The following is a 17,436-nucleotide window of genomic DNA, read 5'->3' on the forward strand; positions in this document are numbered from 1 at the left end:
TCGTTATATCAAAGGTACGTTGGATTTTGGTATACCTATTACAAAATCTAATCTTCAACTCACATCCTTTTCATATGCTGATTGGGCTGGAGATCATGTATCCCGAATATCTACATCCGGATATTGTTGTTTTCTAGGTAATACTCTTATATCTTGCACGGTCAAGAAACAACACACTGTAGCCCATTCCTCAACCGAATTGGAATACCAAGCATTAGCCGCTCTTACCATTGATGCTATCTGGCTTCGTAAACATCTTGCCGAATTTGAAGTTCATCAAACACAACCTACTGATCTTCACTGCAACAACACTTTTGCTATTGCCTTGGCTAACAATCTAGTGTTCCACACTCGTACGAAACACATCAAATTGTTCAAAGATTTGTTCGTGATCATATACAACACAAAAGCATTTGTCTGTTTCCAATCAATACTATGGATCAAGTAGCTAACATATTTACAAAATCCTTATCTACTCCAAGGTTTCAGACACTACGACTCAAACTGATAGTTCTCCAGAACCCATCAATTTGCAGGGGCCTATTAATAGATAAGTATGATGTAACAAATATAAAGCAATAATGAGGTGGCACACACCCATTGGCTAGTTGCTTATTTCACCCCACTCCATTTCTATATATATGGGACATCCCTTTTTAATAGCCGGTCAAGTATATGCAATACCATTTTATCTTCTTCTTTATTTCTCTCGAATTTTCTATCTCTGTTTTCACGTTGCTCCTTGGTTCAAGAATCGATCTCTTCTACAAGAACTGGCTGCTAATCTGAAACTTCAGTCCGGTTCCAAATTAAGAGCAAATATCCTTCATGAATTATCTTTGCAACAACCCCTAGTTTGCAGTGACATGTACAGAGCTCGTGTTAAGCCATTGGTGACTTCATAAGTTCATCAAGTTTAATAGCTCTGCATCGACGTTCGAGTAAGAGTAGCCATTCATGGGTGACTCGAGGCTTTGCAAGTGTTAATTGGCGTTCCATACTGATTCATAATTAGCGATTTGTTAAACTCAACTCAAGCCTCTCATGATGACTCGATTAACTTGACATGCACACAAACTATTACCTTTTTTTTTTACGATATATATAACTCAAGGTCTTATTTTTTATATAGATTTATCCAATTGGTTCTAAAGTGCTATTATTTTATGACCACTTTGATCTAATCATTTAGCAGGATATAACAGCATTGCATGGCATGTGAAACGCAGAGTTACATAGATAATACATTTTATTTTTCAAATTAAAGCTAAAAAAAGTTTGGCCATTCATTAGTAGAGAAGTAGATGCTAATGTTGCGTGGCCTTTCCCAGTCAAAAAATCACTGGCATGTTTCTGCAACAAGATAAAGAGAATACAAAAAGAATAGTCTGAATTTGCCGAAAACAATGTATGAATAGAAGTGCTATGATTTTGAGCCAGAAGCTCCGGCGTACCCAAAGCCTATGGCAATGAAAGCAAAGGCTTGGAGGTAAAGATATATGTAGTAGTAATTATTTCCATAGACAACGTCATATGAAGCACAAAACAGGAGATAAACAGCAAATCCGAGCTCCGTAAAGTTGATCCTGAAAAGCAAAAAATAATAATAATACTTCGATCACTTGCACTTTCTCATCTGAAACCGACAACATAAAGCGGGAATGCTGTTTACCTATCTCTAAATTTTGTTGACGTTGCTTCAGGCTTACTGTTTTCAGGATTTGCTTTGGGAGCTTCTCCTAACTTCTCTGTTACAACCCATTCATTGACATTTCCCGTCTCCAATAGTCCTATTAAAGTTGCCTTGATTCTATGCAAGGACATCACATTCTCGAACAGAACCCAGAATGGCATTATATGAATAAAGCTGCCAAAAATATGTTATCATGAGCTGACTATTTTGTTCATTAATGAGTATTAAGTAATGCAAAGTATGGATATCCAAATGTTAGACTGCTCAAAATAAAAACAGAAATATCATAATGACATTAATCATTCTAAAAAACGGTAAAGTTTTTAAGCAACATAGCTTCAGTCAAAGAGATGGAACTAGAATCAGAGTTTTTCAACGAGTAATTAGCCAGCTATAACTGAAAACGAGATGGAACTAGAGAGGGAAAAATATAAAGGTTTTATACCGTGGGTTTCTCAAGGCGTTGAGAAGAGTGATGCTGGTTGGAATGTACATCACTCCCCATAAGGGAATTTTGACCTCTGGGACGAGCACAGATGCTGGAACCACGACTGAATAGAACAGAAATGTGACTATGTGGGTTATAATCTTGCGCACAAAGAAAAAGCTGTAAAGCACATGAAACTTCTTCCATATTGAGACATTCTGCACCATGAAAAATTGTAAGAAGAGTACTACATCAGCAATAACTAAGCAAGTCCATTAAAATGCACCTCCATGTTCAATGGAAAAACTTTCACCTTAGCAATCAAGATATCAAGTGCCACCTTTCGAAATAAGTTTGCGGCTCCACATGTCCATCGGTGTTGCTGGTGCCTGTATGCCTTGAAAGTGCATGGTAATTCACTTTTTACCTGCAATAGTACTTAGTCGGTTCTATGACATTGAACTATTAAGGCATGTTTGATTATCTTGCTATCATTTGACTGCAAAACCTTTATGGTTTAGACTTCTTATCACATATGATCAATTGTAATTAGTTCCAATAACTTTTTTTGTATAATTAGAAACAATCACCAAACATCATTCTATTAAATAGAATGCTCGAGTGAAGTAATCAAACTGCAGGCACTTTTAATTATGTATAAATCACTCCCCTTGGGTTCTGTAATGAATAACTTCTAAACAAATACCATAAATGTTCGTATTGCCAATTTCAAGATTAATGTTATATGTAGATGACCAAATTTAGATGCCAAGATTTCAACCAAGCATGGTAAACATGTTCTTTTATAAAAACTCATAGGGTTTATGACTTGATACCTTGATGTCGCCAACATATAAGAATTTCCAACCTTTGAGGCCTGCCCTCACCGCCAAATCCATGTCCTCCACAGTAGTTCGGTCTTTCCAACCACCTGCTTCTTCAATAGCTGGTATTCGCCATACACCAGCCGTTCCTATAATCAGGAGAAGTAAGTTGAGGAACCTCTTCTGCCACATGTATGCTGAAAACATCTTTATCTCCATATAATTTTTAACAAATGCAGATAAAAAATGTGCTAGTCTATAAGGCTATTCAATCAAACATTAAGTTTACTATTTTTTATACATAAAGGCATAAAATAATTAAAATCAAAACAAATAATTTGCTAGAGATAGCCTTTTAATAAACTGCATTCATGTCCTTAAATAGAAACCCTTTGGTTTTAGAATGATAAACCCTTCATCTCTGTTAAGCATATAATTTAGTGTGATACACAGAAAAAAAAAGTGTGCTACAGAGTAATGATGATAAGGAATAAGGCTACTGATGATTATGATGATGACGTTAAGATGAGCATCAATTACCATTGAAACCAAAGAAGGCGAAGGTTGATGAACCTGCTTCTTGCTCCACTTTAAAATGATAATCAAGAGATATCCTTTGTATCCTTGTCATCAGACACTCGCTGTAATTAACTGCAAAATCGCCCGGGAAATGCGACAGTCAGCAACTTCCTGTCAATTGAGGAATAAATAAATCAGAACTAATAAATGCTTCTATTCGCAAGGATGATTCTATTTTCATAAAAGTTTAACCTACTTTTAGGGTTTTTTAATATAAAGCAGAAAATGCTTGTAATAATACACGGAGAAGAATTTCGGAACAGCAGTACATGTATAAAGTATGGTATCAGACGAAAATTACTTAAATATAAAACAATAGAAGAAAGATCATTGATTAAATTCAGTTACAAATGCACCTTTTAAAGTTTTGAGTTTAGTAGGTTGCATTCATAAGAGATGTAATAGATATTGGGGAGAGAATATTGTCTGAATTATCCTCAATGATCAAGCAACGCTAAAATAAACAGCATATAATATAATTTTCTGTAATGCTGCGTCAACTTTTCAGTATTAATTTAAAGATAAAAAATATGAACATGAAATGACGGGAATGTATCTAGTGGAAAATTGTAATTATTGAATGCTCCAGGAGCTCAGCGTTTGTCAGGTGAAGATGATCCTTTCTTAAAATATGTCAAAAAATCAAAATTGGTAACATCCTCTGGAAAATTTGGAAAACCAAAAGTAACAACCCGCTATCCACCTTCCAATCAAATCAAGACTCTTGGACTCATAGCTGCGGGAACTACCAACCTCAGTCACTACCCCAAAAAATTAATGGAGGTATGTCAGAAACTTCTATCTTCACCATCAGTCCATGATCACCCAATTACTTCTACACTCTTATGTATTAGCATTGGGACGTACAAACTTACCCGCTTGCAGTAAACATATATCTATTGTCGAAAGATTGTAGGATCCACAAACCAAACAAGTTTGATAGTGAACTTTTAGCACACGGATTAATATTTCTAACAGTTGGATTGATCCTCTTATAACTTTTAAAATACAATCCGTGTGCCTCCCCTTCATCTTCTAGCCGCCAAACTTTTTTGGGGACTTTTTTCTTTTTCTATTAAGTAGCATTGATTTATTTGCATTATAGGACGTTCACATTTCTACATGAAAAAACAACATAAATTAAAATAGTTTTTTCATATTTCTGGTGTTCTAAAGATATCAGAGTGAAAAGTTAACATTGCATTCCTCCAACATCTATCCTCTCTTTTTTTTTTTTCTTATTGGGATTCTTCCTTATCTTCATCATGTATGGTTTATTTGACTTCCCTTCAAAGGAGTTAATAATCATGAAATGAAAGGTGAAAATCAGATTAATAGAGAACACTAGGGGCTACATGCCTCATGTCGCTTGAATGTAAGAAATTACTTGAAGTGGTCTCAAGCTATAAAGACTTTTCTAAAAGGAAAGGTGAAGATAGAAAGACCGGTGCAAGAAGGACAAGTCCATCCGGCCATCACAAGGGACGACCACTTGTTTATGCCAGGCGAACAAAGCAAGCAGCATACCACCTTGTGGGGCCCATTATTTGAATAAAAAAATAAAAAGGAGAGGGCGGTTTAGGAGAGATTTGAAACTGGGGAGGGCTGTTTAGTAAACTAGAGTTATATTTGTATTTTTTTAACACAGAAATTTCACACGTGTTTCAATGACATCAGCAATACCGTTAAAAACAACTAAGGTATGTTTTATTACAAAAACTAGGATTCTTACGGAATTTCCTTGACCTGAAACAATAAGTCAGGTGTTTAAACATTTAGTATAGAATATTAATTATATCAGCTTAAGCCACTTGTGCCTCTCTCCTTGCAGGGGAGCGAGAGTGGAAAGGGCTCTTCCTCCACTATACATAATAGAGGTGCGCAGAGTCCTATGGACCAGTATATGACTAATCCATAAGAGGATATAGGACAAGCACAGATGATGCCTGCGGCTGGTACCAGAGAGGGTCGACGGCAGGTTTGCATGGATATTGGCAGATTTTTTTTTGAGAATGCCATACCATTTAATGTTGCGACATCGTCGGCCTACTTCAATATGTTGAGGCCTGTAGGGTTGTATGGGAGAGGATTGAAGACACCTTCCATATACGAGTTGCGAACATGAATTTTGGAGGAGCTACATAACACAGAGCAGAGCATTGATGAGATTAAACGGACATGGAGTGAAACTGGTGTTACAATTATGTCAGATGGATGGTCTGACATGAAGAGCAGAAGCTTGATTAATATCCTTGTCAACAATTCCTACGGCACAGTGTTTTTACGATCAGTTGAAGCTTCAGATGAGGTTAAAAATGCTGAATTCATTTTCAATTTACTAGATGGGGTTGTTGAGGAGATTGGGGAGCAATTTGTTGTTCAGGTGGTGACTAACAATGCCAGTGCATACAAAGCAGCTGGTCAGATGTTGATGGAGAAGAGGAAACACCTATATTGGACCCCCTGCGCAGCACACTGTATCGATCTCATATTGGAGGAACTTGGTGATTTACCTCAACACAAGAGCGCTCTTTCTAGGGCGAAGATGATCACAAAGTTCATATACAACCACTCATGGGTCTTAGCCTTAATGAGAAAGTTTTCAAAGAAGAAAATCATTCATCCTGCAACCACTAGGTATCTTCTTACATTTGTGCACTGTAAATCTACAGGTTTGCAACACCTTATTTGACACTGTAGAGCCTGTTGGATGTGAGACAACCTCTGGAATCAATGTTTACATCAACAGAATGGCTTAACTCTGCGTGGGGGAAGAAAAGTGAGGGGAAGGAAATAAGAAAAATAATTTTAAATGATAAATTTTGGGCTACTGTGACCTATGCTATATTGAGCACGAGACCCTTGGTGCAAGTTTTACATTTAGTGGATGCCGAGAAGAAACCAGCTATGGGTTTTATTCATAATGATATGGATGAGGCCAAGGAGTTGATTACACACAATTTGGGAGGAGAGGAGGCAAGTTCTAGAGAGATTTGGAATATCATTGATGCTCGGTGGGAGGTACAGTTACACCGTCATCTACATGCAGCGGCATATTATCTCAATCCTCAATTTCAATATTCATAGAGGAAATCTCCAAACCCAGAGGTGAAGCTTGGTCTGTATCATTGCATGGAACGACTAATACCAGAGCAGACAGATAGGGAGCTTGCAGATTTACAACTTGTTCTATTTCGGAATAAATAGGGTTTTTTCGATCTGCATGCAGCAAAATCAACGATTGCCAAACGATCTCCAGGTATACATATTTTGGTAAATGCAAGACACTTTATTAAGTTCTGATTATCATTTTTCTTCTTGAAAACAGTTGAATGGTGGTTCTAATTTGATGAATTCACCCCTGAGTTACAGAGTTTTGCTGTAAGAGTTTTGGGCCTCACTTGTTCTTCTTCTAGGTGTGAGTGAAACTGGAGTACATATAGTCAAGTGCAAACAAAGAGAAGAAATCAGCTATAAACACTCAGAATGAACTCCCTTGTATCAAGGTTTAAAATTGCGTAATTAAGCCTCGAGGTGGTTTTCGTCCGTGAGGCGAGGCGTAAGCCTCGAGGCGGTGTGAGGCGTAAGCCTTACGGACGCAGAATTGCATAAATAAGAATTTAAGGATTTTAGCAGGTAAATAATAGCTAGATTCTATCATACCATAAAAACATCTAAATGATATATGAAAATAGTGAAAAGTAAGAAAATATATGCAATAAAATCATGCCGCAATGACGTTTTGCCTCTAACCATGTTTCTTAAAGCAAAAATACAAAAACACACAAAAAAAATCAAAAATTCAAAAACACTAGATTTTCTTTCACTTGAAAATCTAGGCCTAAACTAAAAAAAATACCTAAAATCGAATGTGGAGTACTCCTAGAGGGCGACCAAACACTTCAAGTTCGCCGGAGAGAGGCGGCAGGAAGGGAAGCCGACCGTGCGGGAACCCCTCTGTTTCGGGAACACAGGCTGCAGGAAGAAAAATTTCGGGATAACCTGGAAGCCGTGCGGGATTAAGGGGAGAAAAGGCTTCATTTTAAGTGGTTGGGGCCGGTTCTATGAGGTGTACGCCTCACCCAGAATTGCGCAATTGGGCCTCTGAGGCGCGCCTCAGACCAGGTGAGGCGTACGCCTCTGTTAGGAGAGGAATTGCGTAAGCCTCGAGGCGTTTTTGTGTCAAATTGAGCAGAGGCGCGCCTCTTATTTCGCAATTTTAAACAGAGCCTTGTATATATTATACACAACAAAAAGTTAAGAGATAGAAAGTTGAGGAATAAGGGGTTGAAGGATGATGAGGACCCATTGGTGTGTGATGATGTGTCATCTGATAATGAGTGGTTCATAGATGATGAGACAGATTTGTCATTATCAGACTTACAACTAGAGGATCTAAGTGTGGATGTTTTGAGGGGCGAAGCAGATCAAGTGGGCACATCCACTAGTACCACACCACACACATCCACTAGCTCTGCAACACAATAATTAAGTAAAGATATTTCACAACTTCTTATGTGCTATTGCATTATATTTATATCAAGTGAGTAATTAACATGATAATGAATTAATGATCATTCTTATTGAACAGGGAAGAGAAAAGTGAGTCATATTGAAGATGATGAAGATATGACATTCATAAATACAATTGGAGAAGAATATTCCTTTAAAGACCCATTTAGTGATGGGATGTGATTGGATTTTATATGTTTCTTCTTAATTGTATTTTGAGAGTTTACTATAATTTTGTGATTTTGTACTTTGGAACATGCTTTTATTGCATCTCTTTTCTTAATTTCCACTTGTTATTTAGATGTTTTTATTGTATAATAGAATCTTGCTATTATTTACCTGCTAAAATCCTTAAATTATTATTTACGCAATTCTGCGTCCATGAGGCTTACGCCTCAGACCGCCTCGAGGCTTACGCCTCGCCTCACGGATGAAAATCGCCTCAAGGCCAAACTCTATTTTACATTAAATATTTATTATAATTCATGCTGTTAATAATTCTTCAATATTTTTTGCAGATAGCTTCAAGTGATGAGTCTCATCGAGGATTAATCAACAATATTTTTTGTAGCAATAGTTAATTTTTATTATTGCTCAATTAATTATAAATAAATAATTTATATTTTCTAATATGATTTATTTTTAACAGCATAGCAATAGTTAATTTTTATTATTGCTCTACTTCAGTTATTTTATTGTTGCTCTATTTTACATTAAATATTTGTTATAATTCATGCTGTTAATAATTCTTCAATATTTTTTGCAGATAGCTTCAAGTGATGAGTCTCATCGAGGATTAATCAGGAATATTTTTTGTGGGCGCAAGTAGGTGACTAGTGGCTCAGCTAGTATAGGTCTGTAGGTACTCAAGGGACCACTTCTTGTCTTCCTGCCACTCAGAGTCATCCTAGGGGTGTAAGTGAGCCGAGTCAACTCGTGAACCGGCTAGAACTCGACCTAAAAATGAGCTCACGAGCCGAGCTTATCGAGCGGCGAGCTCGAGTTTTAGCTCGGCTCGTAAGCTCGCAAGATAGATTAAACTCGAGCTAAAAAAAAAAAAAAGCCGAGCTCGATTGATTATTTGAATTTAAAAAAATATATATAAAATGACCGAACGCGGGTGCTGGGCGACAATTCTAAATGACGGAAGGCGGGCATCGAGCAGGAATTCCGAAAAACAGAAGCGTAAATTCCAAAAAAAAACATGAAAAATGATACTATTTTGGTATTTCTTGCCATAAAAAATGTATAATTTTAATTTTATTTAATCTAACTAATGAAAACTGCTGACAGTTGCTGTTGTTGTGTTTTTTGGAAAGGCGAAAAGTTGCAGCCTGCTTTTACTTTTTTTTAACTCATTAATTATCTCTGCTCCTCTCTTCTCCCCATAAGAAAAAAATATATTTTATCTTCAATGCTCAACCTTCTTCTTCTCCAATGGCGAGCTCGAAGCGTATGACGCAAACAAGGAGGATGACTCGCTCGAAGGATGCCTGAACCGCCGAGGCTCGCGAGCCGGCTTGAACTCGTTAACAGTGGGATGAGCTCAAGTTCGAGCTCGAGCTCGCTTTCTAATTGACGAGCTGAGCTCGATAGTATCAAAACTCGACTTGACTCGACTCGTTTACACCACTAAGTCAGCCTATCCCGCATTTACCTACTTCTCCAACCAATAACCCACAGTTTTACTCACAAGACCCTCGCTTTCCTTCTTCAAAAGCCACGCACATTAGTTCCTTCTACCCTTCTTACCCCTCACCTTCTCATGGAGGCCCTCCCACTTATCTATATCCTATGTCCCATCATTCAATCCCCCACCACCCCCTCAGTCTGGTGCAGGTGGACCTTCCATCCCAATTTCAGTCTGGTGCCGGGTCAATTCTGAGTTCGACCAGAAAATGTACATTTCTAGCATATTTACTGACGGAATTCCGGTGGAATTGTCCGACAATATTCGTAGTTTACGTGGTAGTCTTTCCAACGGGTTATCTTTCCTCCTAAGGGACTATCGTAGAACTCCCGCAGCAAGTGGTATACATATGGTGACGTCCTCAATATCACCATTTGCCCATGGTATAACAACCTCTGATCGAGTAATGTATATTATGGATGGCTATCATTGTTCCCCAATAAATCTCTCTTGATTTCCACCAATCCTTCATCTTGCTGACTTTCTCTTCTCAAAGCCTCCCAGCACACAACTAAGGGAACATACAGTGCCATCATGTGTGGTTCCGTTATACATCTAGATAACTCATCTGAGGCCTTGTTCTCTATCCCGGGTGAATACTAAATCTCAAAACATAACCCAGCAGTTTTGAATGTCACCTCTGATGTTCCTCTGTAACCATCCTTTGCTCCAAAAGAAACCTTAAGCTTCTTTGATCAGTCCTGACAATCAGCCCAATAAGTAGGTAGGGTCGCCATTTCAGGATGGGCAACACATTTGCCATCAGCTCCCTTCGTATACTAACTTAAGCCTCACCCTGGCAGTCAACACCTGACTGAAATAAGCCACTGGTCTCTGTTCCCGTATAAATACAGTTCCTATCCCATACCCTTAAGCATCAATCTCCACCATAAAAGGCTAGTTGAAGTCAGGCAAGGCTAACACTAGTACGCTGGTCATTGCCTTCTTCAACTCCTCAAAGGCCTTGTTAGTTGCTTCTCCCCAATTGAAATTATCCTTCTTTAGTTGTTTAGACAAAGGTCAAACTATTGAACAATATCCCTTCATGATATTTTTGTAGTAGCCTATAAGCCCAAGAACCCTCTCAACTCCCTCAAGCTCTTGGGTATTAATCATCTCAACATGATCTCGATTTTGCTCTGGTTAGTTGCTACTCGTTCCGTGATACCACGTGCCCTAAATACTCCACTCTAGACTGGGAGAATGAGCATTTCTTCATATTAACAAATAAGTGGTGGTCTCACAGAGTAGATAACACCAATCCCATGTGTTCTAAGTGCTCCTCCTCGCTCCTGCTGTAAATCAAAATATCATCAAAGAATACTAACACAAACCTCTACATATATGGTTGGAATACCCTGGTTATTCGAGACTCGAAAATAGCTAAAGCATTAATGAGGCCAAAAGGCATCAGTGGATTGAATGATCCATGCCTCTAGCATCTCCCTGGTCAATCTCTGGATCATATACTTCTGGATTTACGAATAATGGTACAGACGAATACTGATAGATAAGACTCCTTCCTTCAATATGATAGCATGCTCCTATTCTCATGAAGGAAGCAACCCCTGAACTGGCTGGAACACCTCTAGATACTATTATAGGAGTGGTTGAACCATATCAAATGTTTCTATCTTCTCTCCATCCTCTTCTCATTCTAAATTCAGAAGCTCCACCAAAAATTCCGCAACTTCACCCTGGATTGCTCTCACCATAATTTTGAGTGAAGCCATAGTTTTAAACGGGCTAAGATCATCTCTAATAACCACTTTCCTTCCCTCAACCTTGAACTCCATCATTAGAGCCTTCCAATCAATCTTGGTCTTTCTCAACTTCTACAACCACTTCATCCCCAATATCACATATGTGCTCCACAAATTTAATGGCAGAAAGTCTTCCAATACCTTAACCTATGGAAGGATTAGGATCACCGCTTTACAAATTCTTCTACTCCTCTCTACTTTTCAAGTTCATAGCATAACCACAAAGCCCCTCATGTCCACTAATTTCAATCCCAATTGATTCACCATACTGTTGGAAATGTTGTGGGTAGCTCTACTATCCACCATTACTACCACCTCCTGATGCCCGATCTTCTTCGTAACCTTCATGACGTGGTTCAATGTGAACTCAACCACCGAGTTAAGTGATATCTCTGCAACATCTAAGTGCAGGTGATCATACTTCCTCTTATGCATCACCTTCTTCCTCATTGCGAACTATCATGACCTGTAATGAACGATCATTATAATGGTAGCCTGGAATGAACTTCTCATCACACCTAAAGTATAAAACCTTGGCCCTCTTCTCCTGAATTTCTAATTCATTCAACCTTTTGAAGTTCCCCCTGGTCATACTCTCGGATCTCTATCCATTCGGGATCCTTCTAAATAGGCATCATCTGCACCTTTGGTGCCATAAATGTAGTGGTCGTGAGGTAAGAGACTCCTAAAATGCTGCTAAAGCTACTCCTCTCCAAGGAGTTCTTATCTTGCAACAGCTGGACTAACTCCATAACCTCTCATAAGCTACTTGGTCTTAGTACTTGAACAGCTGCTCGAATATTAGGCTTGAGCCCCTTCATAAAGTACCCTTCTAGCACTATCTCTAACAACCTTCCCAATTAACTCGAGAAGTACTCGAACTTCTCTCAGTACACTATCACCATCCCCTCCTGCACCTGAGCAAATAACTGCTCATAAAAATCTCCTTCCCGACTGGTTCGAAAACATTCTAGTAAACAATCTTTGAATTCCCTCCATGATCGGATCGGATCTTGCAAGTCTCACCACTGGTACCAAGACAAAGCCTTCCCTTCCAGACATTGTACAGTTGCAGTGAGTTTTTCATCTTTTACCAACCCGCTAACAGCAAAATATAACTCCACCATATAAATCTATTTGTGATTATGTTAGACCGGTCCACGCGGGACCGACCCAGACAAGAAACGGCGAAAGTTTCCGCCTGGGCGGAGGCCGCGCGAGCCGCTCGCCTTGCGGGACTGTTTTAGGAAGGAATTTTGAGGAAGTTTAAGAGGGAAATTGATTGTAGAGACTGTTTAGGGAATTCCTTTTGATTTTTATGCATTAAATAGTTTATTTTTCTAGGGTTTGGGTATCTTGAATTTGGTTGAAATTTGATATCTCTTAGATTTAGGTTTTCTTTGGGCTCTAGCAGCGTCTAGAGATTTGGGAGAGATCGATCCTCCTCTCGAATTGAGGATCAATTGTATCTTTGCTGTTTTATTCATCATTTATTGGAATAGATGTCTTTTCTTGGTTTTCTCTCAGAATAGTGCTATTTTTCTGCTGTCAACAGCAGATTTCTGCTGTTTTTTCGATTCTTGACAGCAACTTTATCATTGTTGGATCTCCGATTTGGGTTAGGATTGCTTGCGAACTCAAGTATTACCTTAGGGTTACTTGCAAACTCAAGTATTTCCTATCAGATTATCTTCTCCCTAAAAAACCGACATCTTCAACTTTCTCACTCTAGAATCGTCACCGCCACAATAGCTTATTCCTCCAGTGTAGCATGTTGTAAACCCTCCATGTTTCCCTCTCACCTAAATCAGCTCTCTAATATTTATCATCTTAATTTCTTCACCAGCCATACCCTTCACCCATTCCCCTCCTTGGAAGTGGCTCCAAAGAAAGCATCTCCCCCCCCCCACACACACACACACAAAAATCCATCTCCCAATCCCCCATCATTGTTCATATATTAGAGTTTCCCCCACTTCCTTGTCCGATCAACGGTGCCTATGCCACTAATGATACTGTTTTGGCTTGAAACTCTAACATCATTTTCATCATCTCTTATAGATTCAAAAATCTGTCCTCAATTGCTGAAATTCACTCTCTGAATTCAGACTTCAGATTTCCAACTTCCCCATCAAGCCTCTCCTCCAACGTATCAACATTCTTAGCCTCCATAGATCCCAAAAAAGGTGCTTTGATACCAATTTGGTAAAGATGTGATCTCCACACAACAAAAACAGCAATAATGAAGACAAAATGCAGCAAAAATCAACAAGAAAGAATGAGATATCGGCACAACAAACCGAGATACAAGTTGATATACTATTCAAGAGGTAGATCGACTCTTCACAAATCCTAGGCGCAGCCAGGAACAACTCCAAAGAAAACTACAACAAAATACAATTCACATATTGAAAATAAAACAATCTAATACATGTTGAGCTTGCTTTATCTAATCTAGACTAGGCTCAATTCATGTTTGATTCGAGCTTGGCTTATTAATAGACTCATGAATTTCAATATAAGCATGATTTGAATCACAAGTTGATCAATTTTTCTAGCAATTGCCAAGCTAAACTCAAAACCCTGGATTTATTCTATTGTGAATTTGTGATGTTTGGCAATTCCACATTATAGGTGCAAGAAAAATCATACCTGCTACTAGATTTTTTTTTATATCTACTATTGCATTTCTACATTAAGATGTATGAAGAACAAATCCATTGCAGGCATACAAACCAATTAAACAAATTGTCAAAATAAAACATTCAATTTCATTTCAGGATAATGCAATATGTTTGCAGCTTTAAAGTAGTCTTACCAAACTCCCAACGAGCTTGAACGAGAGCAATATGTGAATTGGATACAAGATAGGGAATTGTTCTCATGAGAAAGTCAGATCCTGGCCTGAAATCAGCATCAAAGATGGCCACAAACTCGCACTGTTGGACATAGGTATATTCCATTCCCTTCTTTAATGCCCCTGCTTTATACCCCTTTCTATTGTCCCTGACTTCATAAGTGATATTTGCGCCCTTACTTGCCCAAATTTTACACTCAAGAGCCACCAAGTCCTACATCATCAAAAAATTCAAATTATAAATAAGAATATCATCTAATGTTTGTACCTTCAATATTAGTCGCTAAAAGAACATTGTACTTTTAATAATACCAAGTTCTTTTAGAAAACTCAGCTGTTGTTCGGGTGACAAACAATGACTCACTATGCATGCATTAGGAAAGACGGAAGAATTTAAAAAAAAAAAAAAAGCAAAGAATACGAAAACTAAAAACTTTTATCACTTTTTTGTTGCTTTTGAGGACCTCACACTTATCAAGTCATTCGTGGTTGTGGCTGTCAATTATGATGCTCGGTTTTGAAGGCAGTAGACTTCAAGAGCATTTATTTACAAAAGTCATCAAGGTAGTAGCAAGTTATTAGAGATAAAGCTAGAGTAAGTGAAACATAAAAAAATTGTATCTTCCATTGGTTGAGACTAAAAATGACAGATTTTGGCACTGATTCCATTAGTTGTTCTTCCAGCGCATTGGACAATTATATTTGGACAGCTTTCAAAGAGGTATGTATTGTAAGAAATACCTAACTTTGGTCTTATATGCATCAACGGGTAGAACAACTATGAGAAATTCAGCTTTCAGAGGGGTATTTAATGCCCTTACCCTTCAGAACTCAAACTTCTAGGTGCATTTTCTTAAAGTGCTTGGGTTTTGAATTTGAAGTATAAAACAAGTAAATGAAATTGCAAGGGCTAGCTAGCAGTCTCAAAATCTGTATTTAAATAACAGATCTTATGCAGAAACGAAAGATGCAAGTTTTGTCCATTAACCATCAGAGTTTCAAAGTGCCTACACTATGTTTTTAAACAAAAAGAAAAGGAGGAATCTCTAAACTCCACTAGATTTATGTGATAATAAGTCCTTTTTCTTAGATTTCAGCAATGAATAAAGATATGTAAAAATAAAATTTACACCAACAAAAACTTCACACCGTGAAAAAGAGAAAAATCATGCTCCCTAAAAAGCCCCATACAAAAACTCACACCACACAAGCTCTAGATTAAGGTAGGATAACAAAAATTCTTCCCAACCAAAAATGGATGAAACTCTTCCAGCTTTAATTGCAGCATCTAAAAAGCTTGTGTGTAGATTTTCTAAAGAGTGTAGCATTATTCTGCAAATCATAAGTGAGGAAATCTAGAATACAGCTATCAACGTCCTTACAAAGAATCAGAGCAATCGTTTTAGGATATCATTTCAATCTAAAATACTGTCATCCGTGAAGCCCCAATTACTTCCATGTGACACTCTCCAAATCCAAAACTAAACCCTAAGCCCTAACTGACAGAAAGTTTGAGTATCCATCACTTTAGACTTTTCAGAGCAGCTTATGTGACATGTGAGTTGCCGGGGCAATTTCCACGAAGGAGGAAGCCCTCAGAGGTATGTAACACAACTTAGTAGCATTAATAGAAATTACGGCAGCGAACAAGAGTACTGGTTAACGTATTCATTTGTGTCTATATGATGAGTGAGTGCATCTTCGTCATAAGAATTGTGAGCGTTTAAATAACATTGATGGTTTGCGCCTTGCACCTTAATGGCGGGGTCAGTCGAGTCATCCAGGACTTGTATTATGATTCGATCCTGCGGCCATGTGAGTGCGCACACTGCTCCGATGGACAGCTTGTATACCTGTGCGCATAAGGTGCTCGACCGTAAGCCATATAGGAAGTTGAGGCGATAAATTACTGTGTGCAAGGTGAAAAACAACATGCAGTCAAACCTCTTTCTCATTGTACATTGGGATCTGAACGAGGACCATTGGGTAGGCCAAACTTCCGGTCTCCTCGTCGGCCTTGATGGGTTCCCATTTGTAGCGTTTCTCCGGCCTGCAACGTAGCAGCTTGACGGCGAGGCTGACGGTGGCCATCGAGGTGACTTCCACCATCAGCATCACCGACATGAACAGGCAGGCCGCCACCAACACCATTAGCACGGGAGCCAACGCTTTAGTCCTCACCAGACTCCACACGGCGAAAAACTGCTCTGGGAGGGCTGCGCCGGCGGAGTGGAAGAACAACTCGAGGGTATCGGAGACCGAGAGACCAATAACGCGCGCACACTTGGCGGCCAATGCCGAGGCTGATCAGAGAAAAACCGAAGTAAGCAGGTTTACTAGCACAAGGAAAGAATGTGAACTGAGTGGAAGGGAGAGAAAGAAAAGTATTACTTATACTGATAGCCGTCGAAGGGCGGAGGAGGATGGAGGAAGGAGGGCGAGAATAAGTTAGTTGGCGGAGGAGAGGACCGAGGGTGAGGCTGCTGGCGGCGGCGGAGGTGACTTCGCATGCAGCAGTGGTAGCGGCCAAGTAAATCACCGCCGGAAACACGTTCCTCATGGTTAGCAACCTAGCCCTTCCTCCTGCGTTTGCGCCGCTCTACTCTTCACCGTGGGTTAGTTTGCTGCCCTTATTTGGCTTTATAATCTCGGCGGTTCGAGCAGGTACAGGGATGAATCAACGTGGAGGTGAAGATGTTTTTTTTTTTTTTTTTTGGGAAAAGGTGAAGATGTGATAAATAGTGAAGGCAGTGGCGGTAGGTTTCGGGCATCAAGCTTTATTGAAAATAATTTAGAAGAGACTTTGAGTAATATATATATATATATCACTTTTTTTTTCAAAATATCTAACACTTAAATTATTATAGAAATATAAAATACAATATATTATGATGTTATTCATTATTATACCAATTTTGTCACCCTTACATAATATGTCTTCGCTTCAGGGGCGGAATCGACCTTGATTCTTAAGGGAGACTAATTTATAAATAACACATATACACAATGTATTTAATTCTAATAGAAGGCAACCACCTAAATATAATAGTATTTTAATTTCTTTAGAGAGGGCAATTGCCTAAAAACTTAT

At 38.7% G+C, this 17,436-nt stretch overlaps 1 protein-coding gene across 1 annotated transcript; it reads right to left on the bottom strand.

The window, feature by feature from the left end:
• Positions 1 to 1,231: 1,231 nt before the first annotated feature.
• LOC110108620 (probable glucomannan 4-beta-mannosyltransferase 4) lies at positions 1,232 to 17,094 on the bottom strand. Its single transcript, XM_020839337.2, has 10 exons — positions 16,737 to 17,094; positions 16,290 to 16,648; positions 16,100 to 16,198; positions 14,307 to 14,559; positions 3,485 to 3,595; positions 2,957 to 3,093; positions 2,434 to 2,547; positions 2,139 to 2,338; positions 1,673 to 1,867; positions 1,232 to 1,586 (listed from the first exon to the last, which is right to left on the bottom strand). The coding sequence occupies exons 1-10, from the start codon at positions 16,903 to 16,905 to the stop codon at positions 1,424 to 1,426; spliced, it is 1,800 nt and encodes a 599-aa protein (XP_020694996.1). The 5' UTR covers positions 16,906 to 17,094; the 3' UTR covers positions 1,232 to 1,423.
• Between the last annotated feature and the right edge of the window lie 342 nt (positions 17,095 to 17,436).

Source organism: Dendrobium catenatum, unplaced genomic scaffold, assembly GCF_001605985.2.
Source record: "Dendrobium catenatum unplaced genomic scaffold, ASM160598v2 original_scaffold_185271, whole genome shotgun sequence".
In the NCBI taxonomy this organism is placed as follows: domain Eukaryota; kingdom Viridiplantae; phylum Streptophyta; class Magnoliopsida; order Asparagales; family Orchidaceae; genus Dendrobium; species Dendrobium catenatum.

Bases quoted from the DNA above. Each gene is read 5' to 3' on its own strand.
- LOC110108620 (XM_020839337.2), bottom strand. From the start codon at position 16,905: ATGAGGAACGTGTTTCCGGCGGTGATTTACTTGGCCGCTACCACTGCT. The intron at 16,649-16,736 runs GTAATACTTTTC...TTCTCTGATCAG, and splicing joins TTCGACGGCTATCAGTATAA to CCTCGGCATTGGCCGCCAAG. The intron at 3,596-14,306 runs GTAAGACTACTT...GCGATTTTGCAG, and splicing joins TCAAGCTCGTTGGGAGTTTG to TTAATTACAGCGAGTGTCTG.